The following is a 27671-nucleotide window of genomic DNA, read 5'->3' as shown; positions in this document are numbered from 1 at the left end:
TGATGGCGGCGGCGGCGAACTGCTGACGTCTGCCGGATGTGCCGCACCTCCGACGGACGGTAGGACGCGTTGAGTCTGGGATCGATGGAGCACCGCTGTCGTCGCAATGAGGTCACGTCCTGTCTGCCGCGCTCTCACTTCCTCCTTCGGCCGCAGTATTTACCCTGACAGCCGCCTGCGACAACAGCGCACACTGACCCGCGGATACACAACTACCACATGTATGTACACTGCGTACGTTAGCTTAATGCTAACGTGACGCTAATTAAAATTCATTAGCATAACGGTTACGCCAATAATAAACATTTCAAAAACATGCATGCTAGGGTAAGTGAAGACTCTAAAAGCAACGTGAGTGCGAATGCTTGTTTGTCTATTTGTGCCCTGCGATTGGCTGGCGACCAGTTCGGGGTGTATTGCGCCTCTTGCCCAAAGTCAGACGGGCATCGGCGCCAGCACGCCCGCGGCCCTCGTGAGGAGAAGCAGTTCAGAGAATGGATGACGGCTGTGGATTGCAGGGTTTCTCAAAACCGTTTTCGTGAGGAGCGCCTCATAATCTTCATGCCAATGAAACATAACGACTACCAGCTCCCCGAAATCCGGTGGGAAGGATTTCTGTTTGGGAAGCTTTCAACCTCAATAATCGTGACCTGTTCAACAGAAAGGAATTCTATCAAAACGCAATTGAATTCAATTCAATAATTAGCCGTTGTTGCACTGCTTCCACTAACAACAGAGAAGAGCTAGTTTAGCGAAGCCACCTGTACCGGGAGCCTTCCTGCAATACCGTGAGCTTCGCCAAGATATCGCAATCATTATCGTACGCTGAGATTAATAGCGTTATAGAACCGAAGCGTCGGATTTGCATATCGTTGCATCCCTACCATTTATACGACCGCACAAGCAGTCATTTATCCATGTCATAAACGTTTACAAAATATTTGGCCGAGGTGACCTTGCCGAACTGTCCAACTTGACGTGAGCGAGGTGCACGAGAGCTGGAAATGCTGCGCGCATACAAGGGATGTCACGTCACAATCAAATCAGAGCTTTTAATTGGCCCAAAAGTGAGGTAGTCGCTGGTTTACTGGTTTATGTGTTTGACTGAAAAGCGATACGACACAATTTATCGCCCCCCCGCGCGGTACCCTGGAAGTGCCCGTTCTCGGAAGCTAAGCAGGGTCGGTCCTGGTTAGTACTTGGATGGGTTACCAACTAGGAATACCAGGTGCTGGGGTTGGGCAGTGGGCCAATCACCTGCTCCCGTAAAAACCTACAGATTACAGAAACCGCAATTGCGGCCTATGTGTGCCTCATGGCACTGAGAGCTCTAACTGACTAACTAACTAACTAACTAACTTAACAATTTATTCCAAGTAAGTTTGCAGGCCCCCAAGCTAGGCCTGGCAGAACCCCAGTTTGAGAAGCGCTGGTGTAGCGAGTGTGTGATTGTTACCTCTGTAGGCTCCGCCTCCCAAGAAGTTCTGCATGGCTGCGTACTTGGCCGCCTTCTGCGCGCTCGCTGCAGCACACGTGGAAAAAGGGCACAGCTCAACACTTTCGTTCTCGCAATAGCAGCTTGTGCGCTAATAACAGTCCACGCCGCCATATGGGCAAAGGTATCGCGACACCTACACCAAGTCAATAGTCCCCCCCCCCCCCCCCCCCAGCAGCTCCAACAATAGCCGGTTCACGTGGAGAATTTTTGTCATTCCGATCGAAGGTTTCCACGTGACGCCATCTCTTCCGATCGGGCGTATACGTGCGCTACATTGAATCGCAGCAGCCGTGTGACACGCGCACGTCGACGTAGACGTCACGTCATTTATTCGAGGTCCGTCGTCTATTCAACACAGGACTTGGGATTGTTTTTACACCATTGGTAAAACAACCGCTAGAAACAAGTTACAAGCGGTTAAAAGCGAGATCTCCGTGGCATGCCGGCGCCGGTCGCCATATCGACGGCGTGCCTAAACGATGACGTCACGGTTACACGACGAAAACTTACTTCTGATAGATCTGGCAAAAGGAATGTTCCACCCTTGTGAAACCGAATGAGATTCCATTCCGGTTTACTCCGATTGAGGTGTTTATATGGAGCATTTTCATTCCATTTGGGCTTCTAAACCGATTCTAATTGGAAAAGAAAGCGCCATGTAAACCCCCCTATGTTTAACTATACTGGGGGTTTTAAACAAGGATCAAATTCCAGGTTTAGAGGTCAGTTTAGAGTTGGGGTTTGAAATCGGGCTTTCAAATAAGTCTCAGGGTTCGGGTTCGGGTTTCTAAGTAGGCTTTCAAAACAAGTCTTAAGGTCCCCCTCGAAAATTGATGATGCATCTCAAGGGGCTATCCTTGAAATAATTCCATTAAAAAAACATACAAATCAAGACAGGGTTAGAGTTTCATATTAGCTTTAGGTTTCATGACAGGCTTAGGGTCAGGGTTTCAGAAAAGCCTCAAGGTTTCAAATTACAGTTTCAAACAAGTCTTAAGGTTTCAAGATGCGCTTAGGGTTTCAAACTTGGGTTTCAAGACAGGATTAGGGATTCCAATGAGGTTTTTCAAACACATCCTGGGGTTTCAAGCCAGGGTTAGACTTTGAAGTTAGCATTTCAAGACAAACTTTCAAGGAAGACATTGGAGAAGATTTTGTAGCGATGTTACTTTGTGCAACGGAAACAGAAAGGTTGGAAGCATCTAAATGTCCAACATGTCCTCTGAAACATGCACATTCCAGAGGGCGCAGTGGAATGTCTTACATTTTTGTCCGGCACCCGTGTATCCTACAGGACAAAAACAGGAAGTATTAAGTCACGCCGATGCTAGCAAACATGCTATACATTCTTTTTCTTAGCAGTGCAGCGTCTTCATCTATGAACTATTGCAAACGTTGAAGTGGCATATCAAGACTGCATTGCTTTATATCATATAATCACACAATAATCAATCAATATAGTACTGATTGGGGAAATATGATAGAGAAGTCTCTTTTGGATTGGACGGGAAATTGACAGTACTTAACAGCCAGGAAGTGCAGTCTTTTTGAGAATGGCCATAGGATAATTTGAAGGTGTGCCTCTGCTTCGCGTGTCATTTCAAAAAGCGAATACATGAGACAAGATGAAGCAAGTTTACCAGGATAACTTCCGGCGGTTGGTCCGCCAAATCTGTTCATAGCACCCCCTGCTGGAGAAACAGACTCACGTTTGACTTTTTATTTGTCAAATCTCAAAAATGTGATTGTATTTCATTCATTCATTCATCTTCTTATTATTTTTTTTCATCATTGCTGCTTTGAATTGTGTAAAGTGGTCCATTTAAACAAAGCTGGTGAGCTGCTCAGTCCTTCACCTACTCCCAGAGCACCTGATTCATAGTCATCCATTTTCTTTGTCCTTATCTTTTTTTGCATATTTGTGCATTGCATTGAAAGTTGACCTTTATGAGAATGAGACTCACCTTGACCCCCTCCGTTGAGTCCCCCGATTCCTGCACCTGCGAGACCCCGGACAGCACCGCCTGCTGAGCACAGATAGCGTTTAGCTGGACACTGGCGGATTGTTGGATTAGGAAACAATTCAGAACAGCTTAGTTCAGTTTGTATTTTGTTTACCTGGTCCGTAGCCCGCTCCTCCTAAGGATGATCCGTAACCCGATTTAGCAGGTTTCGTTGCTCCAATCACTTGTCCACCAGGTCCATATCCAGCAGAGCCACTCGCTGCCGGTCCGGTTCCGACCCCTCCTGGACCATAGCCTCCGAGTCCGGCACCCCCTGGGCCGTAGCCGAAAGAGCCCGTCCCTGTTGCCCCTGGGCCGTATCCCCCTGGGCCATAGAGACCAGGTTCAACTCCATTGGAAACAGCACCCCCTGTTGGGAAACATGCATGCAATTCGAGATTAAATATTAGCATTTGGTACAAGTGTCTATTGTTGTCGTGATTGTGTGTCCACAATGTAATCTTTGCACACCTGGTGTCAGGGCTTTTCTTTTGCCGAATGTTTGGCCACCTGGTCCGAAACCACCTGCTCCTGCGCCGCCGCCACCGGGTCCAAAACCACCTGTTCCTCTGCCAACACCTCCTGGACCAAAGCCACCTGTTCCAGCACCTCCTGGTCCAAATCTGCCAGCTCCCGTGCCAGCACCACCTGGTCTGAAACCACCTCCAGGTGCAAACCCACCGGTTCCCGTGCCAGCACCCCCGAGACCATTGCCACCTGTTCTTGTGCCAGCAGCACCCGGTCTGAAGCCACCACTTGGTCCAAATCCACCTGTTCCTGTGCCAGAAACGCCTGGTCCAAAGCCACCAGTGCCATAGCCAGCTACTCCCAGCGAGGGTGAACCATAGCCTATCATAGAGAGAGAAAAGGCAATGAATGTATAAACTTTGCATTTTTAATGTCAGAGTAAGGTGTTGTCATCATACCAGATTTAGGGGCCTTCCTCATGTCCAGTCCTTGACCTGTTCCACCAGTCCCATAGCTTCCAGGTCCTCTGGCACCACCACCTGGTCTATAACCACCTGTCCAAGTTCCAACACCACCCAAACTTGCTCCTGCCGTGCCAGGCCCATATACTCCAGGCCTGGTGCCACCCGGTCCGAAATCTCCTGAATGGGAACTGGCTCCACCTGCTCCAGTTCCATAGCCACCAGGCCCAAGGTTGTTACCGCCAGCTCCTGCCCCATAGCCTACATATAAACAATGTTTCTGTTAAAGTTCTCGAGGTAAAGGCCTGACTGGATGTTTGTCATTCTCAGCGTACTTTTTGATGGCTTTGTAGCTCCATACCTTGAACCTGAATAAGAGAACATAGTATGTCAATATAGCTTTTACTTAAGACATAGAAACTTGTTTTCAGAAATATTATCTTACCACCATATCCCCCCAGTCCACCGGCACCACCACCATAACCTGGTCCTCCTCCCAAACCCCCAAGACCAGCTCCAGCAGCTCCAACTCCAAAGGTCCCAGTTCCACCGGGACTACCTGTCTTAGCACCATAGCTTCCAGGTCCACCACCATAACCTCCAAGCCCAGTACCATAGCTTCCAGGACCAGCACCAACACCTCCGGGATCGGCACCAACACCTCCAGAACCACCATAGCCACCAGGCCTAACCCCACCTTGGCCTCCTGCACCGAAAGTCCTATATGCTAATAGGAAGAAACAAAAATTTGAAGACATTGTACCACGCAGGAAGCAAGAAAGTCCTCAAAGAAAGTACTGTACTTTTACCTGGTTTTTCTCCTTGTCCTACACCAGCTCCAATCGGGAAGCGCAGACCTGAGACAGAGAACAGAGTTAGACTGCACTTTTTTTTAAATGTAGTGTTTCTTTGTTCTGCAAGTAAAATGTAATTGCTGTACCTCTAAATGGTAAAACTCCACCTCCACCAGCACCGTAACCTAGGATGTATAACGCTTGAAATGAAGAAATCTTTTTGCAACATTGGTTTTACATTTCATAGACCAGGGTTTTCATTGTGTACTTTTCATACGGTTCATTTGTTTTGAAGCATCTCACTTTTTCCAGGTTTTGTGAGACCTGTTCCCACTCCGCCAGGCACCATGCCACCAGGACCGGTTCCGACTCCTCCTGGACCTCCTCCAACTGCACCAGGCCCAGTCCCAAATCGTCCTTGACCTCCTCCAATTACACCTGTTCCTGTCCCAACTCCTCCTGGACCAGGACCAACACCTCCTGGACCGCCAGGTCCACTCCCACCTCGGCTTACTTGACCGAAATTCCCATATGCTGATCGTAAAAAAAAAAAAAAAAAAAAGACATTCATTATGAGAGAGAGGAACGGGTTAGACTGCACTTTTTCTGAAAAACGTCTGTCGTTTCATTCTGCTAGTGAAATGTAATTGGCATACCTCCACCTGGTAAAACGCCAGTTCCACCAGCACCGTAACCTACGATTGATGATGTATGAAATGAATCAATCTTTTTACAACATTGGCTTCACTGTGTACTTTTCACACATTTTATAGACCAGTTTTTAAGCAGCTCACTTTTTCCAGGTTTTGTGAGACCTGTTCCTACTCCGCCAGACCCGGTGCCGACTCCTCCTGGACCTCCTCCAAATACGCCAGTCCCGCTCGCAATTCCGCCAAGTCCAGTCCCGACTCCTCCTGGACCTCCTCCAACAACACCAGGACCGGTTCCGACTCCTCCTGGACCTCCTCCAACTGCACCAGGCCCAGTCCCAAATCGTCCTTGACCTCCTCCAATTACACCTGTTCCTGTCCCAACTCCTCCTGGACCAGGACCAACACCTCCTGGACCGCCAGGTCCACTCCCACCTCGGCTTACTTGACCGAAATTCCCATATGCTGATCGTAAAAAAAAAAAAAAAAAAAGACATTCATTATGAGAGAGAGGAACGGGTTAGACTGCACTTTTTCTGAAAAACGTCTGTCGTTTCATTCTGCTAGTGAAATGTAATTGGCATACCTCCACCTGGTAAAACGCCAGTTCCACCAGCACCGTAACCTACGATTGATGATGTATGAAATGAATCAATCTTTTTACAACATTGGCTTCACTGTGTACTTTTCACACATTTTATAGACCAGTTTTTAAGCAGCTCACTTTTTCCAGGTTTTGTGAGACCTGTTCCCTACTCCGCCAGACCCGGTGCCGACTCCTCCTGGACCTCCTCCAAATACGCCAGTCCCGCTCGCAATTCCGCCAAGTCCAGTCCCGACTCCTCCTGGACCTCCTCCAACAACACCAGGTCCGCTCCCGACTCCTCCTGGACCTCCTCCAACTGCACCAGGCCCAGTCCCAAATCGTCCTTGACCTCCTCCAATTACACCTGTTCCTGTCCCAACTCCTCCTGGACCAGGACCAACACCTCCTGGACCGCCAGGTCCACTCCCACCTCGGCTTACTTGACCGAAATTCCCATATGCTGATCGTAAAAAAAAAAAAAAAAAAAAAGACATTCATTATGAGAGAGAGGAACGGGTTAGACTGCACTTTTTCTGAAAAACGTCTGTCGTTTCATTCTGCTAGTGAAATGTAATTGGCATACCTCCACCTGGTAAAACGCCAGTTCCACCAGCACCGTAACCTACGATTGATGATGTATGAAATGAATCAATCTTTTTACAACATTGGCTTCACTGTGTACTTTTCACACATTTTATAGACCAGTTTTTAAGCAGCTCACTTTTTCCAGGTTTTGTGAGACCTGTTCCCACTCCGCCAGACCCGGTGCCGACTCCTCCTGGACCTCCTCCAAATACGCCAGTCCCGCTCCCAATTCCGCCAAGTCCAGTCCCGACTCCTCCTGGACCTCCTCCAACAACACCAGGTCCGCTCCCGACTCCTCCTGGACCTCCTCCAATTATCGTAGGTCCCGTTCCAAATCCTCCTGGACCTCCTCCACCAACCCCGGTGCCACCTCCTGCGCCACCAGGTAAAGCTCCACCTTTGGTCCCATCTGGATTGTATGCTGTATTGAAAATCATCGGATTTGGTTTGCTTGTAAATGCTGTTCCTGTGTTCGAAAGATCTCATGTAGAAATTGAAATGGCATAGGAGGCACCTTTGGATGGTTTTGGTGTTGCCCCTACTGCTGGAGCCGTTCCTCCTGCTCCAACCCTGCCTACTGGTCCTGCACTGGTTGGACCACCTTCTACTCCCGTCCGTCTTCCTCCTGTCCTACGTCGGCCATCTGTCCCTCCATCAGGACGTGCTTCTTCCTCTCCTTCACCAGGTGTATCGCCTCTCGGGACTCCTTCAGGTAAAGCACAGAAGACCAGCGGAGGTTTATTAATGATTGGAAATTAAAAGGTGTAGGAACAGTCAATTTCAAAAGTGGCAGTGGTTCACCTGGTGGTTTGAGAGGTTTGGCACCTGGTAGGACCCCACTTGCCCCTGCAAATAATAGACCTGGCAGTTTCTTCCGGTTGCGATGTCTAATAGTAAGTACACTGGACTCTCTAACGTCATACCAGTTGGTTGGACAGGTCCTCTTCCAGCTGGAGTGTGAGAAGATAAGAAATAGAAATGTCATGCAGGCTTTGTGTGATCTTTTCAAATGTTGTCAACTTACCGGGTGCAGCTCCTGTGGATCCTGTAAGACATCACAATAACAACAACCACGCAGGCACACGTAAGACATAGACCACCAAGACAAACAAGCACAATCTTTAATGTGAACACTGACCTGGAAGAGGAGTCCCACCAAGACCTGTTTCAGAAAACAACAACAACAGTGTAAACAACAGACTTTGATGATTCGTCAAATAAAAATTGTACATGTGTGACAATTACCTGGTCTTCCTCCAAGGATAGGAATTTCTGTCCCTCTCAGACCATCTCCATCAGCTCCTGCACCAAATGGTCTCCCACCGACCCTCCCGCTGACTCCTGTTGCAATAGCGGTGTATTCATGTGCACACTTTTATCCAACAGCACACATTGTTTCACATGTAAAACCACTTTCACTCAGTCAAAACAAATGATTTGAAAGGATTTTCCTTGTTTCAATATTAGTGTGACCCCCTTGATTAGTGTTTGAAGGCTGTGGATCTTCAGACTTTACAATGCAATGTTGTATCTCTACAAAACGAGGTTGCATTTCAACACACCTTCTCCTGCAGCAATGCCAGAGCCCTCTATCACACCGCCCGGACCATCCTCACCTGGAATAGGACGGATTGTTACAATTCAAACTGTTGGTCTTAATAAAAATGCGATGATTACATGGATAGCTGAAAACCAGAATAGAATGCATTGCAGTATGTGTGTGAATTTTAATTCATGTTTCTCATATTGATTGAATCTCTTTTTTCCTTCTCGCTCCTTCTCTTTTGGACACGCACCTCCATCAAAGTCTTTTCCGTCCTGTCCGACATCAGTGCGAGTTCCCCCTGGATCAATAATAACCAATATGTCACAGTCGTACAAAGATGCTCCTAGAAGAATGACTCAAACTTATAGTTGTGTTGTGTGTCACGTGTAGATACCTTCTGCTAGTGGGGCCAGTGTTCCGCGTGCAACGCCTCGACCTAACCCAGCACATATTTGGATTACTGACTAACCTCACATAACATTTCATCATATTTTCACACAGACAGAACCTTACCGCCGGGTCCAGTTGTTGTGCGAGCGGTACCACCTGTGCTGGTTCCGTTCATGTAGACACCGCTGCCATTGACTGGAGCACCAGTGCCACTTCCTGGTCCTGGTGACACACAGGTTAACAAAATGATTGCACTTAATTTACCACCAAACGTGTTCCTTTCAATGACTGAATACTTTACTTAAAACCTACCCAATGTCTTACCATATTTGTCTGCCTTGGATCCAGCTGTACCATAACCTGAAAAGACAAAACACCAAGTGGTCGGTGTTAGTGTGTTTGTTATCTGTATGTTAGGTAAATGCAAGTCTAGGTTGCTGTCATTCTTTCTATTGACACTAGAGGTTGTTAAAGGTCTAGCTTGGTCTGTCTCCACCAGTTACAAGAAATAATGATCAATGAGAAAAATGATCTATAATCAAAAACAACCCACCACCTTGTCCGACACCGCCTCCAAGTACCTCACCACCGACTCCACCTTGTCCGGTACCTACTCCAAGGACACCAACGCCACCGTGTCCGGCTCCGCCTCCAAGTACCCCACCACCGACTCTGCCTTGTCCGGTTCCTACTCCAAGGACCCCACCACCGACTCCATCTTGTCCGGCTCCTCCTCCAAGTACCCCACCACCGACTCCGCCTTGTCCGGTTCCTGCGCCAAGTCCTCCACCTTGACCTGCACCAATCACACAGATCATTTAAGAGGACTGGAGCTAGGACAAGAATATCAGGATGTTTAATTAAGTCAAGGAAGAAAATATTTGTACCAAATTTGGCAGCTTTTGAGCCAGCTCCATAACCTGTGAATGAGATGTTGTTTAGTTCAGTCACAGTTAGAATTTAGATTTTGAGCTATAGTATAGCTCCATAAAGTCATAGGAACCTGGTCCATATCCAGTCCCTGTCCCTGCACCGTAGCCTCCCCCTGGCCCAAAACCGGTTCCAGGGGCAACCCCAGGGCTGTAACCACCAGGTCCATATCCAGTTCCACCAGTTCCCAGTGCTCCCCCTTGTCTTCCATCTCCACCTGACCCAGGACCTCCTCCACCACCTGAAAATGGGAGGTACTATATATGAGAGACTTGGCACCACCAGGAGAACTTGTAAGATGAATGTTCATGATATTATTAATAGTTTAAAATAATCAATAAGGACAGGCAGCAGCACTAATTATTAAACATGAATAATTGAACCAGGTTTTCCAGCTTCTTGTACCTCTGGCACCGCTTGGTCCAAAACCACCAAGTTGTCCCCCAGTTCCAACACCAGAACCAGGCTGTCCACTTGCCCCTAGTCCTGCGCCGGCTCGTCCAACTGCTTCTCCAGCACCTCGTCCTTGGAATCCTCCTGCTCCAAGGCCAGAACTTAGTCCCGTTCCAACACCAAGTCCTCCTGCACCCAAAGTTACATTAAGACCTAAAATTAACCATATTTTGTTTTATATAATTGTAAGTATTGAAAATTGTGTGTCTCTTACCATATTTGCGGGCTTTGGCACCAGCATAACCTGAAAAAGTAAGACAAATCAACATCTCAGAGTGCCACATTAGTCATTGGACCTCACTTAGTAAATCTTAATAATTTTTCATACCTCCTGGTCCATATCCAGTACTTCCAGGCCCAACTCCTGCCCCTGGTCCAAATCCAGTGCCAGCAGCTCCTGGCCCAACTCCTGCCCCTGGTCCATAGCCAGTACCCACTCCATTAGGCACAATTCCTCTTCCTGGTCCAAAACCTGTACCACCGCCTTCAGGTCCAATTGCTCCTCCTGGTCCGTAACCACTAGGTCTGACTCCTCCTGGACCAAACCCTGCTGCAGCACCACCAGGTCCAACTCCTCCTGGTCCATATCCTGTGGCAGCACTACCCGGTACAAGTCCTCCAGTACTTATTCCTTGACTGCCCAGTGCTCCACTGAACATACCTATCAGGAGATATTTTGTTCTTGTAGTAAATGCAACCAAACAGTAAATGCAACTTTCGATATGTTTTGAATGACATGACTCGTCTTACCATATTTACGGGCTTTGGCATTGGCATCGTATCCTGAAATATGAAGATAATCCAAGTTGAACGCATATCGACCTGCATCTTGAGTTATTGAAACAGACATTTTGAGTCATAATTACCCCCAGATCCTGTTCCAGTTCCTCCTAGTCCTGTCCCAGCTCTTCCTGGTCCAATACCAGTACTACCTGGCCCATATCCTCCTCCAACAGGTCCACTGCCAGGACCACCTAACCCAGTTCCAGTAGAGCCTGGGCCATATCCGGCACCACCTGGACCATATCCACGGCCACCTGTGCCAACGCCAGCTCTTCCTTCCGGTCCACCAAGGCCTCCAGTTGCACCAGTGCCGACACCGCCAGGCTGACCTGGACATAATATTTTTGGGAGTGTGTCCTCCGCAATCTCAGACTTGGGTTGTTTAAGGTTGTTAAAGTCACAGCATGCAAACTTACGGTGAATGTCAAATGACAAATTCCTTGTGTGTTTTTTTTTGGACATACTTGGCAAATAAAGATGATTCTGATTGTGATTCTGATGTGTCTCACCGTATTTGAGTGCTTTGGCTGAGCCAGGACCGTAACCTAGGGCACAAAACATTGATAGATTGATGGACTTCACTCCCTCAAAAAAAACATTCATTTATGATGAATGCTTTGCTTTATAAAACAACACGGGGAAAACACACTTAAACCTGTTAGGCTACCTGTTCCAGCTCCACCGCCATATCCGGGAACAGCTCCTGGTCCACCGGCTGTTCCAGCTCCACCGCCATATCCGGGAACAGCTCCTGGTCCACCGGCTGTTCCAGCTCCACCGCCATATCCCGGAACAGCTCCTGGTCCACCGGCTGTTCCAGCTCCACCGCCATATCCCGGAACAGCTCCTGGTCCACCGGCTGTTCCAGCTCCACCGCCATATCCAGGAACAGCTCCTGGTCCACCGGCTGTTCCAGCTCCACCGCCATATCCAGGAACAGCTCCTAGTCCACCGGCTGTTCCAGCTCCACCCCCATATCCAGGAACAGCTCCAGGTCCACCTATTGTTCCGGCTCCACCTCCAAATCCAGGGAGACCTGGCCCTCCTCCAGGCAGTCCAACACCACCTTGACCAAGAGCACCTGCTCCAGCTCCACCTAGTGGACACAATGAGGTTATCTCAAGCATTTATTGTTTCGGATAATGCTGTGAGACATTTGGCATGAAATCAAAATAAAGTGCCTTTACCATACTTGGCTGCTGCTTTGGCTGGACCTTTCGACTTCCCTGTTCCTGATGAAGTAAAAGCACATTCTAGTTCTGTCTGTCATAAATAACCATTCGCTAATATGATTCTAACTCAGACTTGAGTTACCTGACTTAGGTGATATGAGAGGATAACCACGAAAAACCCCTGGCAGCTGCTGTCCTCGACCGTCTTAAGAGAGAAATCCATTTTTGACTGAGGCGTGCTGGGGAACTTTGTATTTGAGAACTTTATATCTGGATAGATTTTTGGTTGCCGTTTTAAAGGATGGTCTCACTTACTGTCTGCACCTTGGCCGAGTACCCCGCCACCTGCAAGGTAGAAGGCAACACTCGAATTTGTAAAGCTATGCTCTGCAGAGCGATTTCATATCTCAAGTCTTGAGTCCACACCTGTCTGAGGCCCAAGTCCAGTTCCAGTGGGCACTCCAGGGACCACACCGCGGCTTCCAAAATCTAACCAAGGGAAATGAAAACAAAATGTCTTTGTTAGTTTTTGTCTCAATAATTCGATAGAAAAAAATCTGGTGTGCGTGTCATTTTACATACCTTGACTTGGAACAAATCCACCCTGATACAGTCCAGGAACCCCGACACCTGTATGAGTGCATAGCCCAGTATGAGCAACCAAGGCCCGACAACTCACAAATTTGACAAAATAATGGGTTGTCTTCGGAAGGACCTTACCTGGAAGTTGTTTTGATGCTTTGCCACCACTCTTCCCACCAGACCCGACACCTACACCCCCAGGCCCAAATCCTCCACTCCCTGGTCCAAATCCTGCACCTCCAGGCCCAACCCCTGCACCCCCAGGCCCAAATCCAGCACCACCAGGTCCAAATCTTGTACCCCCAGGCCCAACCCCTGCACCTCCTGGCCCAACCCCTGCAGCCCCAGCCCCAACTCCTGCACCCCCGGGACCAAATCCTGCACCTCCAAGCCCAACCCCAGCACCCACAGGGCCAAATCCTGCACCTCCAAGCCCAACCCCAGCACCCACAGGGCCAAATCCTGCACCTCCAGGCCCAACCCCTGCACCCCCAGGCCCAAATCCAGCACCCCCAGGTCCATATTTTGTACCCCCAGGCCCAACCCCTGCACCTCCTGGCCCAACCCCTGCACCCCCAGCCCCAACTCCTGCACCCCCGGGACCAAATCCAGCACCTCCAAGCCCAACCCCAGCACCCACAGGGCCAAATCCAGCACCCCCAGGTCCAAATTTTGTACCCCCAGGCCCAACCCCTGCACCTCCTGGCCCAACCCCTGCACCCCCAGCCCCAACTCCTGCAGCCCCGGGACCAAATCCTGCACCTCCAGGCCCAACCCCTGCACCCCCAGGCCCAAATCCAGCACCCCCAGGTCCAAATCTTGTACCCCCAGGCCCAACCCCTGCACCCCCAGCCCCAACTCCTGCAGCCCCAGGACCAAATCCAGCACCCCCTGGTCCGACCCCTGCACCACCAGGTCCGAATCCTGTCCCCCCTGGGCTGTAACCTGTTACCAGAATCAGAGTCATTTTCCATCTTTTGATACGGTGAACATACGTGACTGATCAGGTAACCTGATTTTGGAGGTTTGGGTCCAGTTCCACCAAGTCCTGGGTACTGCCTACTGCCGGCTTGGCCGTAACCTCCTCCAAAGCCACCTGAACAAAACAAAAAAAAAACGGATTGACTTTCCATTCAACGTGATGGCATTGCCTCCTTGTGATGACGTGAAAATAGCGCTGAACTAACCTCCAGGTACGAGGCCCGTTCCAATTCCTTGACCGGTGCCTTGCGATCCCAGTGCTCCGACCACACCTCCTTGACCCAAACCGGCGGCAAAGGCTCCCCCGAGTCCAGTTCCATAGCCTCCAAGACCTTCTGACCCAAGTCCACCTGGAACCAGCCCTCCACCCGCAGTTGCTTGTCCTGGTCCAAAGCCTCCAGCCACTCCTCCTTGGCCACCATAGGCAAGTGTGAAAATAGTGCCATGTATGAATACATGGAATTTACTACATTCATTCATTCATACATATTATTGACTTGTAGCGATCGAATACTGCTCACAAGCAGGACCAGAAAGTCTTACCTGTTTTAGGAGGCTTCACACCTGTGAGAAGTGGTTTCAACTATTAAAATATGAATCTTAGAAAATGGCACCATATAAACTATACATTTGTCATACCAGCCCCAAAACCTCCAGGCACACCTCCCACTCCACCACTGCCTGGACTGTAGAGCCCTCCTGGTCCTTGACCGACAAAGCCAGCCGGGCGAAGAGGCAGAGTGAATGTCGACACCGAAGACAAGGTTTTTCTTTTTGTTTTCTAATATAACCAACAGCACCAACCTCCTGCACCACCTTGTCCGAAGCCTCCGCCACCAGGACCGAATCCAGTGGCTCCTCCACCTGGTCTGAATCCAATTCCTGCTCCATCCTGACCCAGTCCAGTTCCAGCACCTGTGCCAGTTCCAGCTGCTCCTCCAGCACCGGCAGGTAAGATCAAACCTGCACACCGAGTCCATTTTAGATGACTTAGGAGTTTTCTGCTACTGGGTTCAAGTCTGGCTCAAGAAGTTCTTTTCTGGAAGTTAGTTCCTTCCCTCTAGAAAGGTCGGCGGCACGACCGGTTAGAGCGTCTGCCTCACAGTTCTGAGGACCGGGGTTCAATCCCCGTCCCCGCCTGTGTGGAGTTTGCATATTCTCCCCGTGCCTGCGTGGGTTTTCTGCGGGCACTCGGCTTTCCTCCCGCATCCCAAAAACACGCGCGGTGGGTTAATTGAAGACTTTAAATGGTCGTTCGTTTGTATGTGCCCTGCGATTGGCTGGCGACCGGTTCAGGGTGTTCAGCCCCGCCTCCTGCCCGATCATAGCTGGGATGGGCTCCGGCACGTCCGCGACCCGAGCGAGGGAGGAGAAGCGGCCCAGAAAACGGATGGATGGACTCGTCGGTCCTTAACGACGTTGCAAGCGCCAACCCTTTCGTTGGTAAGTACCAGTTTGTAAAGACCGAGAATCAACGAGGTTTGATTTTAGGGGCGTGCGTGTGTGAAACGAGCCTCGAGTGGTCCGAGTGCAGAAAGCCCCCTGATCCAGAACACATGTTTTCCCTCTGCTGTGTTGTGTTGGATGAAAACGGAGGTCCAGAAATAGAAAGTTGGCTATAAAAGGAAATGTACAATTGTAGAAAGAAAAGCAAATTGGCAGTGTGTTGGGATTCCGAAAGAATGTGAATTACTCATCTCATTGTAACGTCATGTATTGTTGCATTGATGCGTGCCCACCGAGACTCTGCTGGACCCCTCGACTCCTCCCACCAAAACGTTTAAAAGGTTGGCTGGCAGCAAAAATCATGTGATCAGTTCACTACAAGCAATTATGAATTGAACGATGATGAGGCAAATCATGCATTATTCATTATTCATTATCGAAGGCAAAAGTCAATCTTGCAGCCGGCGGGGATTTCCTCTGGCCCTGCTCGCCATGTGCTTGTTGCTAGGCAGAATTCTTCGAATGCCCCGAAGGCCAAGAAAAGTGACAAGAAGTCAAACACACACACAAGCACGCACACTGAGGCAATTCAAACCCATAACAAATATCTGCGAGATGATTCAGTGTTCCGTATGAAGTCCAGATCGGAGAGGAGGGCGATAGAGCGGGCGAGCGGGCGGGCGACACGAAGCGGAAGGTTGACGAGACAGCAGAACTAAATGAGCACCTGACGCAGGAAAACATGAAAGCAGACCAAAGCAAAAAAGGACACAGCGTGACATTTGTAACGCAAAGAATATTTGACAAGCTCGTCATCTTCATCGCTCATCTCAGAATAGAATCGAAGAAAAGACAGTAAGCGGACAGCGGCGGCGCCCGAGAAGAAGAATATTAAAAGCATAACAAATGTCCTTTGACGTAATTGCAACATCCGCCAATGAGACTGAGCAGCGGCGTGCGTGAATAGGAAATCTAAATATGAAATCTCGTCACTGCGGATGTGCAAATTCTCTCCGTTTCCTCTTTTTCCACAAATCGATTCCATTGGTCAGTCTCCGGCTCTGTGTGTTATTGGGACAAAGCGTGGACCAACGGAAAGTGTTGGGAATGTCGCCCAATTCGAACGGCTCGACGCTTTTGGAAAAGGGAAACTTTTGGAGATGCGACGTTTCACCCGAATGTGATCGGCGTCGGCCATATTGTACATGCTGCAACTCGTCATTATTTGAATCATCCATTCACCTGTCAATTCCAGTTGAGATTTAGAACATTGGATGAAACCTGTTTTCATTTCCATCTCTTTGTTCAAAAACAAATGGACATAAAGTTCCTGGTTTGGTCCGTCAAATCTGTCGGCAAATCTGCAAAAACGATGAGGATTGTTTTCCGAAGTAAAAGCGTTTTGACACCAAAACAACAACAAAGATTCTAAAGATAATCCGCTCGCTTTCATTTGTTTTCAGAAGATTTAATATTGACAGGCTGAAATTTCAAAGATTTGGACAATTTTAAGTTGAACGAGGTCTTTAAAGGATGAATCGATTATCAAAATAGTGGATGAATTTGATAATCAATTCATTGTTGCAACTCGAAAAGCGCGCATGCGATACTTGCAGATGTGAAGGAGAAGCAGCGAGACTCGTCAGCGGTGAAAATGTCGAGTTGCGCGTTTGTTGCAGAGCGTGTGACGTGCCGGCGACTCACCTCCTTGCAGCGTGGGCCCGCACAACGCCAGGAGGACGAGGACCGGGCCGAGGGCGATGCCGCCGAGGTACGAACTCCACGTGCCTCCTGCCATCCTGCTCCCAAATGTCCTGGGCCGCTCCGCGCGAGCCCGTTTTATCCCTCCGAGCTTCCAGTGGGCCTTTGCGGAGAGTGGCGGGTGGGCGTGCGTGTCGGGGGCCGGGGGGGGGGGGGGGGGGGCTCGTAATTGGGGCCGACCGTCGGGGGGGGGGGGCCCGAAGCGGCGAGACGGACGGGACTCTTTAATTGGACCGCAGTCTCTCAGACCAAGATAGACAAGCAGAGAAAACACATTGGATCACCTCATTAAAATAATTTATTTGCCTCTTTGCTGCCAACCACGTCGAGAACATGGAGAGCCAAGTCGGGGGCGGCTAGGTCTCAGGGAGAGAGACGCAAATTGAGGGCTCGAGGACCACAACCCTCACGGACGGACGGGGCCGTTCGAGTAAATGACACCTCGCAAGCGTCCTGTCTGCGCTGCACAGCGGCGTTGCGCTCAACGGGTCTGCCTCCCAATCCAAACCTTCCCCGCCAAAACATGTTAGCGCGTCAGCGTCCTCGAGGCCTAAACTGGCAACCGGTCCGCTGTGTGTCCACTCTGTACGTCACGTCGACGGGCGACCGGTCCGGGGCGTACCCCGCTTCTGTCGCCCGAATTCAGCTGTAGAAAAGGTTCGATGAATAAATGCCATATTGGACGGACAGACAGACAGACAGACACACGTCGGACTTTTGATCGTGTCGTGTTCTTGCGGGATGAAGGGTGAGGATGAGGATGATATTATCCATCGCAATTGATTGAGCTAATGATTGCGGCCGGCAAGTGAGGTCATGTGACTTGATTTGTCTGCCGTACACACCGTTGCGTGTGCGTGTGCGCGCTCGCCACCTGAGCCGCCATACTCGGCGTGCGATTAGTTTGTGTCTCCTCTTTGGTGTCGATGTCAGCGCATAGTTATGTGCTGAAGCACGGCCGCGCTCACCACAAGCAAGGAGACAAAGAAGTATCGCTCGCTCGCTCGCAGCCGTGTGCACGTTCCGCTCGCGTGTCAGTGAGCTATCTCGGCCGATCCGAGCAGGCGCAGCCTTTTGACGCACCGACTGTCATTTTTGGCAGCTCTTTTATGTTCTTGTTGTGTGTAAAGAGTCCAAAGAATGACCCCATTCAGCAACACTTAACAAACAGTGGAAGCATTCACACACTTTGTGTACTGAGAACATTCTGTGTGTGTGCGCGCAGCTTTCCGCTGTGCTCACCTCCTCGAGCGAGTGTGACATCATCGCAGTCGCACCTGCGCCGGTCGACGGCGTCAGCCGCGCGTGCGCGCCGCGTGTTGCGGCCTTCGCGCGTGTGCGTGCGGCCTCGCAGAAGCGTGGCGGGATGCGGCGACATTTGAAAGGACCGCTCGCGCGTGGGTGAGCGAGGGCCACAGAGCGGGCATTCATGGGCGGGTATTGTGTCGTAAAAGCTTGCAAATAACAAACTTGCGGTGCCACGGAGGAAGTGACCTGCTTCCACTTGTTCGCTTTGCTGTCTGAAAACAACACGCACAATTTCTCACACGAGCGACACTGTCGTGGCCTCCAGCTGCACTGCGCACAGGGACGCCGCTATTTGTGATTTCTCACCTTCAGATCTTCTTCACGACTGCCTATACTGACTACAGGGTCCCCTAGTGTAGCGTCGGGTTGTTTGCACGTGTAGCGAGTATAGGTTATGCCCGACGGGGTTCCACGCGAGCAAATTCCCCGTCGGCAAAATGGCGCAGACGCTACTCGGGCACATGAGTGGCCGGTATCGGTCAACGACAGATATGCAAATGGTGCAGCGCGGCGAGACCGCCACGGCGAGCGCACGAGTCGTGTACGATTGGCCCGACACAAATGTGACGACGAACTCAAGACAAAAACATTGGCAGCATGCTGCAATGGAATTGTAGCTTAGCTGTTGAACAAGTTTGAACGGGAAATAGATTTGTCTTTGTAGTGTATTCCATTGAATAAAGGTGGAAAAGAATTCGCAAATCATTTGAATTACATTTTACGCAATGTCCTAACTTCATTGGAATTGGGGTTTGTATTTGCTTTGTGTTATTTTGCTGTGTACGGCATTGCAAAGGAGAATCTTGTCAATTGCATTTTGAATGTCATGCCTGCAACATTTTCCCAAAAAAGCTGGGACAGGCGCAACAAAAGACTGGGAAAGTTGAGGAATGCTAAAAAAAACAACAAAAAAAAACATTCATACGTGAATTGGAAACAGCTGAGTGTCATGTTTGGGTAGAAAAGGAGCATCCCGAAAGGCTCCGTTGGGATGAGGTTCACCACTTTGTCAACAACCGCGTGAGCAAATCGTCCAACGGTTTGAGAACAGCATTTGTCAATGTACAATTGCAAGAAATTTGGGGATTTCATCAACTATGCTCCAGAATATCGTCAAAAGAGTCCGAGAAAATCTGGAGTAATCTCTGCACGTGGGGACAAGGCCGAAAACCGACATTGAATGCTCGCGACCTTCGAGCCTTCGGCGTTCAAAACCGGCATGATTGTGGAAAGGATGTTGCCAGCACGCGGGCTCAGGAACACTTCGGAAAACCATCGTCAGTTCACACGGGTGCTCACTACATCTTCAAATGCTCGTTAAAACTCTACCAGGCAAAGCGAAAGCCACAAATCAACAACAGGTAGAAACGCCCGGAGCTCATCTGAGATGGACTGCAGACGCAAAGTGGAAAAGCGTGCGGTCTGACCAGTCCACATTTCAGGTTGTTTTTGGAAATCATGGACGTGGTGTCCTCCGGGCCAAAGAGGAAACCGACCATCCGGATTGTTAAGAAACCTGCACATCTGTGATGGTACGGGGGTTAGGGTTAGTGCCCATGGCGTGGGTAACCTGCACATCTGTGAAGGCACCATTCATGCTGGAAGGTACAAGCCCAGTTCCAATGAAGTCGGGACATTGTGTTCAACATGAAGAAAAACACAATACAATCATTTGCAAATCATGTTCAACCTATGTTTCATTGAATACACGACAAAGACAAGATATGTCATGTTCAAACTGATCAACTTTGGGTTTTTTTTAGCAAAGAATCATGAACTTAGAATTTGATGGCTGCAACAGGCTCCAAAAAAGCTGGCAGAGGCGGCAAAAAAGTGGAGGAATGCTCATCAAACACGTGTTTGGAACATGGCACAGGTGAGCATGCTCATTGGGAACAGGCGGGTGCCGTGATTGCTTCCCTCAATTGCTCAGTCATTCACAAGCAAAGGCGGGGCGAGGTTCACCTCTTTGTCAACAAGTGTGTGAGAAAATAGTCCCAACAGTTTCAGGACCGTGTTCCTCAACGTACAATGGCAAGGAATTGAGGGATTTCCTCATCTGCGGTCCATCATGTCAACAAAAGGTTCAGAGAATCTGGTGAACTCACCGCATGGAAGCGGCGAGGCCGCAAACCGACATTGAATGCCCGTGACCTTCGATCCCTCACGAGGCGGCGCCGCATCAAAAACCGACATCCAAAGCTTGAACAATTAGTGTCCTCACTAAATACCCGAATACTTGAGTGTTGTTAAAGGGAAAGGTGATGTAACACGGTGGTAAATATGCCATCACATTCAAAATGACAGAATACAAATAATAAATAAGAATAAAAAGTTGTGAACGCAGTCGATTTATCCGCGATTCCCGAATCCCTCCGATGTTTGAGGATTGTCCGTCCGACGTGTCCACGTGGAGTCCGGCCTCCGGGTGATGAATTGATCGCAGTGGTGTCGGCAAGCGTTAGTGTTGACATGATGACGGACGATGTCTGCGTTCAGTGTTTGCGCAAGGCCGACTGCTAGATTGCCTGTTGTTTCAACCCTCTGGGGGGGGGCGGGGTTAGGGTTGTTCAGCGGGGGTCCTAATGAGTCATGGGAAGGATCATTTCTTGGCAATAACGTTTGCGAGAAATTCCCCCGATAACAATCGAAGGCCAACGATGACGTGCGTGCCACACGGACGGCCGCATGCCGAGCGGGCGGGACGCGTTGGCGCCCTTTTGCCCACACGGCGCGTTTCCCGTCGCAGCGTGCGCGCATGTTTTCCCGGACGTCTCCGTGCTTTGTGCGCTCGTAGCATCACGCTTGGCCGGGGGGGCTGCAACAAAATGCCAACTTGTTCCCACTTCGCACCCACAGCACGATGACCACATCAAAGTAGGAACTCCTCCCCTGGCTTTTGCTTTTTCTTTGGATTTGACCATGCCTTTCAACAATTCGATTCCAGCGTGTTGTCACATATTGTCATGTAGCTTCACATGTGGTGAAATATTGTTGTGTTGTCCTGTTTCGTTTTGTCGGGTGTCATCACGTTATGTCAGGTGTTGCGTCATCGCATATGCTTAGTTGCTATCATTTTCTCACTTTTCTTTCTGCGCCGTAACATATCGACTGTCGTACGTGTGCGTACGTGTTGTCATGTTTTGTCACTTGTCGTCACGCGTCCTCACATGTTCCGACTTGTGTTTTGTCACGCGTCATCACATACATATGTCACGTGTCGTCATGCGTTGCAATGTGCCGTCGTCACGTATCGAGACGTTGTCATCCGGTGTCGTGTGTGGTCACGTGTGGTCCCGTGTTGCCAGGTGTCATTTGTCTTATTGCTTTGCGGCGGTGGTCTTGGTGTTTTTCGGGGGTATCGGGGCTGCTCCCCAGCAGGGTTTGCTGCTCATGTGCGCCTTGACAGCGCGTGAGTCAGCGTTTCTGTGTGTGTGTGTGTGTGTGTGTTTCTGTCTTGTGAGTCAACTTTGACGTGTTTATGAGTCTGTCCATTCATTTGTGCAGGTGCTGAAAGTGTCAATCAAGCCCACCTGCGGCCGGCGGCAACAGGAAACGCAGCTCGAGTGGCGCGTTTTTACAAGCAGACCGACATTGGATAGGACGCCATTACGCACACTGGAAAGTCTCATGATTCATGGCGGCCGTAATGAGCTCGATTTGAGCAACAACATCCATCACGCTGCGGGCGGGAGCTTAGCAACATGCTAGCAACAACAATAACAAGGCAAGTCAAACAAACGAGCGCTCGCTCCCCAGGCCGGCAACATTTGCGGCAAAAATACGCTCGCTCGGCTTACGCGTTGTGATGATAACGGTGAGAACTTATTTTTACACTTGCGAATGTTCAAATGTTACTTCCAAAATTCGAACGAGCAGTTTTCCATGGAATGGATTCTTTCCACTTCTTCTTTAGGGTTGCGCGAGAGGGAGCTGGGGCCTATCCCAGGTGACGCCCCGGACCGGTCGCCAGTCCGCGGCAGAGCACATATAGACAAACGACGGACCGGTCGCCAGTCCAATCTAGGGACAACGAAGCTCAACCGGTCTTTGGAATGTAGGAAGGAAAATTCAAGCAACCGAGGGGGGAAAAAAAAGCACTGAGGTTTGAACCCTGAACTCCAGAAGTGTGGGGCACTTTTGCTCCCCACTACGGCGCCGTGCCGCCCTGCATTGTGGAACCTTGTGAAAATGTTGTTTCACGGGAGTTATAAGAGGAGGCGGATTGTGTTGTTGCTTAGGAGCAAAAGTTGACCGTCGCAGAGACCAAACGATGGCGCGAGCAACGACATCATTCCGAAATCCCTTCGTGTATTCACGCATCATTTGGTGAGCTCACTGGATGAATAAAGTTGTTTTGTGTCTTGCCTTTTTGGAGAGGGCTCTGGTGTGATCTCGCCGAAAAGAAAGTCCGGGCCAAAAACGCCTTCAAATACGAGCAAAGCGGCGTAACAGCAGACAGGAAAATGCGCAAACATAACTTGATGACGGTCCGGTTCGCCGTTTGGAAAATTGGCCAAAATGTCGATGATTGCTTTCCAAAGTAAAAGCCGATGATTTAGCAAATGGCTTATTTTGAAAAAACACAAAAACAAATCAATCTGTTTCCATGGAGGACGACAGAAATCGGGTCTCCGAACGACTGATCGATCAACAAAATAGTTGTTGATCGATCAGTTGTTGATTCAACTGATCCATTGTTACACCTCAAATGTTTTTGTTCCGAAGGATTTGAGAGGGCTTTTTTTGTTGAGCGGGTCGTCCGGCGTTCGAATCCCGGCTCCCGCTGTCTGCGTGTCCAAGTGTCTTTGGCCGAGACACTGAACCCTAATTTGCCCCCAGTGGGCCCGGCAGCGCCAGCGGCAGCCCATTGGTGGATGGAAGAATCCATCCATCCCTCCATCCGAGGTCGGGTCGCGGGGGCGGTAGCTTTAGCGGGGACCCCCCAGCCACTTCATCCAGCTCTTCCGGGGGGATCCCGAGGCGTTCCCGGGCCGGCCGAAGGACGTCGTCGTCCCCGGGGTCTCCTCCCGGCGGGACGCGCCCGGACCACCTCACCGGGGAGGCGTCCGAATCAGATGCCCACGCCGCCTCATCTGGCTCCTCTCCATGCGGACCCCTGTATGAATGAATGGGCGAATGTGAAGCGCTTTGGGCACTGTGATGGTGTAGCGAAAGCGCTAGAGAAGTGCAGTGCATTTACCGTTTACCATTGGCGGCTGGCGACCGCTCTGTCGTGCGTTTGTTACTCTTCGCAGCTGCTATCGACGGCCGGCCGGCTGTGAGAACCGCTCGGACGCTTGATGACAACGGTAACAACACATAACACGACAACACGCATGACAACAGTGTGTGTGTGTGTGTGTGTGCGCGTGCGCGTCCCACTGCCGAGATGACGAATTCAATGCCGAGGCCTTAAATCGAAAGCAATGTTTTTTTGCGTGCTTGTTTATCTGACGGCGACGTTGGGAGCGTTATCGTCGCTGGCGTCGGCGTATCTCGTAGCAAAACATTCTCGCGCCGGCGAGACGACGCTCGGCTTTTGCGAGCGCATCGACGCACGCGGGGAGTCAAGCCATCCGCTTACTTGTGCGAGAAATTGTGCGTCTCCTTTTTATTGAGTTGTTTTAATGGCCCATTTGACTTGAGTACTTTGTTAACAAGAAACAATACTTTGGAGCTACGTTTGACTGGCTATTTTTATTTGTATTCCTCTGCTGTTGCTTGCGCAATGTAAAAGCTCAAAATGTAAAATCGAAATCTACAAATTGCACCTTAGTCGATTTCAATAAAAGGAACTCAATCATGGAATGAGCTAACGCCGGAACTTAAGAATATTAAATTACGTCCGCGCTTCAAATCTAAAATAAAAATATCTGTCCTGATCCCTATTGTTCATAGAGCACCATTTTCATGTAAATATTGAAATTCCCATGTATCCAGATTTTCTTTCAATTTCCATTGGTATGTAATTGAATAATCCAAATTTCAGAGACTTCAGTCCAATGACTTGACTGAGTTGAACTACTTGACTTGACAAATCATCTCGTTTAGAGTTGGACACTTGGCCTTTTTTTTTTTTTTTGAAAGTAAGAAAGGTTTTCTATCTAAAAACTTCCAGAAAGAAGTTGTTCCTCAGCCTGGCGGTTCTGCACCGGATGCTCCGTAGCCCCCCGCCCGAGAGTGGCTCGAGTCTTCGATGATGCGCTTTCCCTCGTTGCCGTCGGCGGCGGGGAGGCCGCACCCGCGATCTTCTGAGGAGCCTCCACGGTCGCTCTCTGCTGCTTGGCCACACCGTGACGCCGATGCGTGTGTGTGTGTGTGTCAAGATGGCAGCAGCAATCATTTCAGGCAGGCCCTTGAAATCAACGAAATCTATTTGTTCAGACAAGCGGGGTACGCCCTGAACCGCTCGCCAGCCAATCGCAGGGCACATAGAAACAAACAACCGTTCGCACCTACGGGCAATTGAGAGTCTCCAATTCATGCATGTTTTGGGGATGCGGGAGGAAAGCGGAGTGCCCGGAGAAAAGCCACGCAGGCACGGGGGAGAACGCGCAAAGTCCACACAGGCGGGGCCGCGGCTCGAACCCCGGTCCTCGGAACTGTGAGGCAGACGCGCTGACCGGTCGTCCACCGCGCCGCCGCCCTCGAAATCCTTTTCGGAAAGAATTAGTTTTCTTGTGCGGCATCTTTGAATGCAACAAGCGGCGCCTTATGTCCAAGAGCCTGCTGAGCGAGGAGACGCAAGCGCAGGCGTGTGTGCTCGTCTATGTGCGAACAACGCCGGCCGTCGCGCAGAATGACGACACGCTCGGTAAACACGTTCGTGTTCCGAAGTGCGTGCGGGGGCCGGGGGGTTGTTTGGCAGGGGCGGTGTGCGGTGGGGGTCGAGCTCGTCTGCACAATATTTGCTTTTGTGCGGCGGCTGCCAGCGAAAATGTGAAGCGGGCCCGCTGGACAATCGACTCCAGTTTGTAAAGTCTCCGTGTGACGGAAACCCTTTTTTTAGATACCGTTTATGAGCCACACGGACGTCGAGACTTTTGTCAGTCACGTGGAATTGAATGAGAAGTCGACAGGTTCCGTACCGCGGCCGTCGGATTGTTGGATTCTAATTTGCGCTGCGGACAAAGATGCATTGCGCTGAACTTTCTTTGGATTTTGGCCCGTTACAAAAGACCAATCGACCATTCGATCAAATGTCAGCTTGTCGAAGTTGACAACTGTGTGTGATATTTTAAAAGTCGCGGAGTAGACATGAGTCACTCGTCCAGTAATGTTGGATGAAGTCATACGCAACAACACACACACTGTATAGCGTGTCGTGTGTGCGTGTTGCCAGCAAATACTCAATAATGACTGCTAAAAGCTAAGCTAAGCTAAGCTACAGTAAAGTGTGTGTGTGTGTGTGTGTGGACGCTTGAACAGGGACAATTGGAACACTCGACATACTTTCAATGAAGACGATCACTTTTATTCTTGTTGAGAAATGTATGAGCGTACAGATTCTTACACACTTATGAGCATACTTTATGCTGTACGGATTTTGAAAGAGATGACCGTGTCGTGCGCGTTGAAGACTTTTGCCCGTGTCGAGTGAGAGCGAACGAGCGCTCATTTGGACTTGAAGTTTTGCAGGCGCAGCCGATGCGTTTCGATGGCGGCCGCGTGGAAATCTCCAAAGTGTCACGTGACCTTCGGAAAGCCAATCAACTTTATGTTTAGTTTCTATGCGCTCATAACAACATGTTGAATTTCATTCTGACGTTGTTGAGCATTGTTTGGACGTGTCGTTCCGTCTTTGTATCGAATAATAAGCGCGTTAATCCGTAATCGTCACAAGCATTGAATGCAGTCAAAAGTTTCCCATTCAAATGCACTCGAGCGTGTGTTGATCGTGTGTGTGTGTCAGAGAGACGCGTGTACCGCATGTCGGCGTGTCCGGCGTAGTGCATGGAAATATGTTTTTCATTCTGTTGGCCTCTTGTTTTTGCTGACTGGTCGTTTGCCCCCCGGCGCCGCCGTGACATCGTCTTTGTGTTTGCCAAAGATAAAGAAATGTGAAGCACTTTGGCGGCGGGTCACCTTCCGTGGGGACGTTCGGGGGCAAGCGGTGATGTCACAGCTGGAGAATATCCCCCAATCCCTCCTGACTCGATGTTTGAGTCAAGCAAAGTGCGAACACATTGTGGCCTTTGACCCGCTTCAACACGGGCTGGCGCCGATCCGCAGCACAACACATCAAACACCAGGATGGGGGGGGGGGGGGCCTCTCGACCGTTCCATCCATCGCCCGCACTTTGAACTTGGTGTGAACTCCGCCTCGCCACACTTGACTTTTCCCTTCGTGTGCTTGCGTTTCACTTGCTGTGCGCCTCGGTGGGATCGGACGAAGCCGGGCCGATGACATCATCCCGGGGCCCTGAGGCCCGCGCATCTCAACGCAAACGTGACGAACACAAGCGCCTTACTTTTCGGGACGTTTTTCTTCTTAGGACTTTGAACGCGCTTGTTGACCGAGAAGAGGAGGAGCCAAAGACGTTGGACCAGCGAAACATTTCATCTGCAGCTTTTTGATTGGAGCAAAACTTGACTGCTCAGTGAGTGTTTTTTTTTGTTTGTTTGTTTTTTTCCCCCCTCAATGTCTTTGTGTCTCCAAAGCGTTCTCTGTCAATTGACCGTCTGTCGTCGTACTCGAGCGGCTCCGACGAGCGGACGCAAATTCCTTGTGTGGTTTTTTTTCTGGGACATACTTGGCAAAATAAAATGATTCTGATTCTGAAATGATTGATGGGCCTATATACTCTCTCTGTCTCTCTCTCTCTCTCTACATATATGTACATTCTTAAAAAAAAAAAATAGATCATGTATATTATGCATATTTTTGTGTGTGTTTGTGTGGGCGGAGCACGCACGCCAGGAGGAAAACGCTCGAACGTCCATAAAATCCCAAAATATCGCTGCCGTCGTTCTGCTATTTCAAGAGGCTGAAGTGGGCATCGGCTTCTGTCCTCCTTCTCAACTTCCATCTTTTTATCCTTCATCATCCATCCTTCTATTCTTCCGTTCATGTTCTCATCACGGTTTTCCTTCTCATGCCGTCTGCTTCGTATGCACTGTGAAAGCCGCGGCGCCTTCGTCACATGCGGGACGCCTACGCGAGCCGGACCCCCCCGCCCGTCGATGCAAAATTCTAACGGAGAACAATAAATAAAATACGTTCAATAAAAAATAGAACTAAAACGGACTCAGGCTCTCTCCACAAAAATTG

The 27671-nt window shown here is 49.8% G+C and overlaps 1 protein-coding gene and 2 long non-coding RNA genes across 5 annotated transcripts; 2 read left to right on the top strand and 1 right to left on the bottom strand.

The window, feature by feature from the left end:
• Positions 1-5066: 5066 nt before the first annotated feature.
• LOC133466819 (fibroin heavy chain-like) lies at positions 5067-17187 on the bottom strand. 3 transcript variants are annotated; one of them, XM_061750870.1, is made up of 43 exons: positions 17033-17187; positions 14687-14845; positions 14522-14587; positions 14426-14446; positions 14089-14292; positions 13914-13997; positions 13040-13846; positions 12902-12949; positions 12746-12808; positions 12635-12664; positions 12462-12524; positions 12335-12379; positions 11815-12243; positions 11657-11692; positions 11231-11476; positions 11115-11147; positions 10693-11025; positions 10579-10608; positions 10317-10493; positions 9985-10152; positions 9869-9901; positions 9535-9777; positions 9306-9341; positions 9105-9203; positions 8986-9027; positions 8842-8889; positions 8608-8661; positions 8291-8386; positions 8184-8207; positions 8070-8090; positions 7969-7995; positions 7847-7891; positions 7560-7751; positions 7182-7466; positions 7044-7082; positions 6599-6920; positions 6461-6499; positions 6019-6339; positions 5881-5919; positions 5528-5758; positions 5371-5409; positions 5240-5287; positions 5067-5157 (listed from the first exon to the last, which is right to left on the bottom strand). In XM_061750870.1, the coding sequence occupies exons 1-41, from the start codon at positions 17124-17126 to the stop codon at positions 5373-5375; spliced, it is 5409 nt and encodes a 1802-aa protein (XP_061606854.1). In that variant the 5' UTR covers positions 17127-17187; the 3' UTR covers positions 5067-5157; positions 5240-5287; positions 5371-5372. The 3 variants fall into 3 exon arrangements, with proteins under 3 accessions (XP_061606854.1, XP_061606855.1, XP_061606856.1); XM_061750871.1 differs by having other exon boundaries at positions 14089-14289; XM_061750872.1 differs by lacking the exon at positions 8608-8661.
• Positions 7291-8727, top strand: LOC133466849 (uncharacterized). Its single transcript, XR_009785057.1, has 2 exons — positions 7291-7430; positions 7525-8727. It is a non-coding gene; the product is annotated as an uncharacterized LOC133466849 (long non-coding RNA).
• Positions 17188-20759: 3572 nt separating the features above from the next.
• On the top strand, positions 20760-27187 carry LOC133467677 (uncharacterized). The gene is made up of 3 exons (XR_009785275.1): positions 20760-21274; positions 21905-22214; positions 22314-27187. It is a non-coding gene; the product is annotated as an uncharacterized LOC133467677 (long non-coding RNA).
• The last annotated feature ends 484 nt before the right edge of the window (positions 27188-27671 follow it).

This window comes from Phyllopteryx taeniolatus, chromosome 17 (assembly GCF_024500385.1).
Source record: "Phyllopteryx taeniolatus isolate TA_2022b chromosome 17, UOR_Ptae_1.2, whole genome shotgun sequence".
NCBI classification, from domain to species: Eukaryota; Metazoa; Chordata; class Actinopteri; order Syngnathiformes; family Syngnathidae; genus Phyllopteryx; species Phyllopteryx taeniolatus.
The sequence above is the reverse complement of the archived record's forward strand: the minus strand, read 5'-3'. Positions and strand labels throughout refer to the sequence as shown.

What these genes read in the sequence shown, in the direction of transcription:
- LOC133466819 (XM_061750870.1), bottom strand. Translation starts at nt 17,126, where the DNA reads ATGGCAGGAGGCACGTGGAGTTCGTACCTCGGCGGCATCGCCCTCGGC. An exon ending in AGCATCAAAACAACTTCCAG is followed by an intron (nt 12,950 to 13,039) that starts GTAAGGTCCTTC and finishes GCACTCATACAG; the next exon opens with GTGTCGGGGTTCCTGGACTG. An exon ending in TGGCGTTTTACCAGGTGGAG is followed by an intron (nt 6,921 to 7,043) that starts GTATGCCAATTA and finishes TTTTACGATCAG; the next exon opens with CATATGGGAATTTCGGTCAA.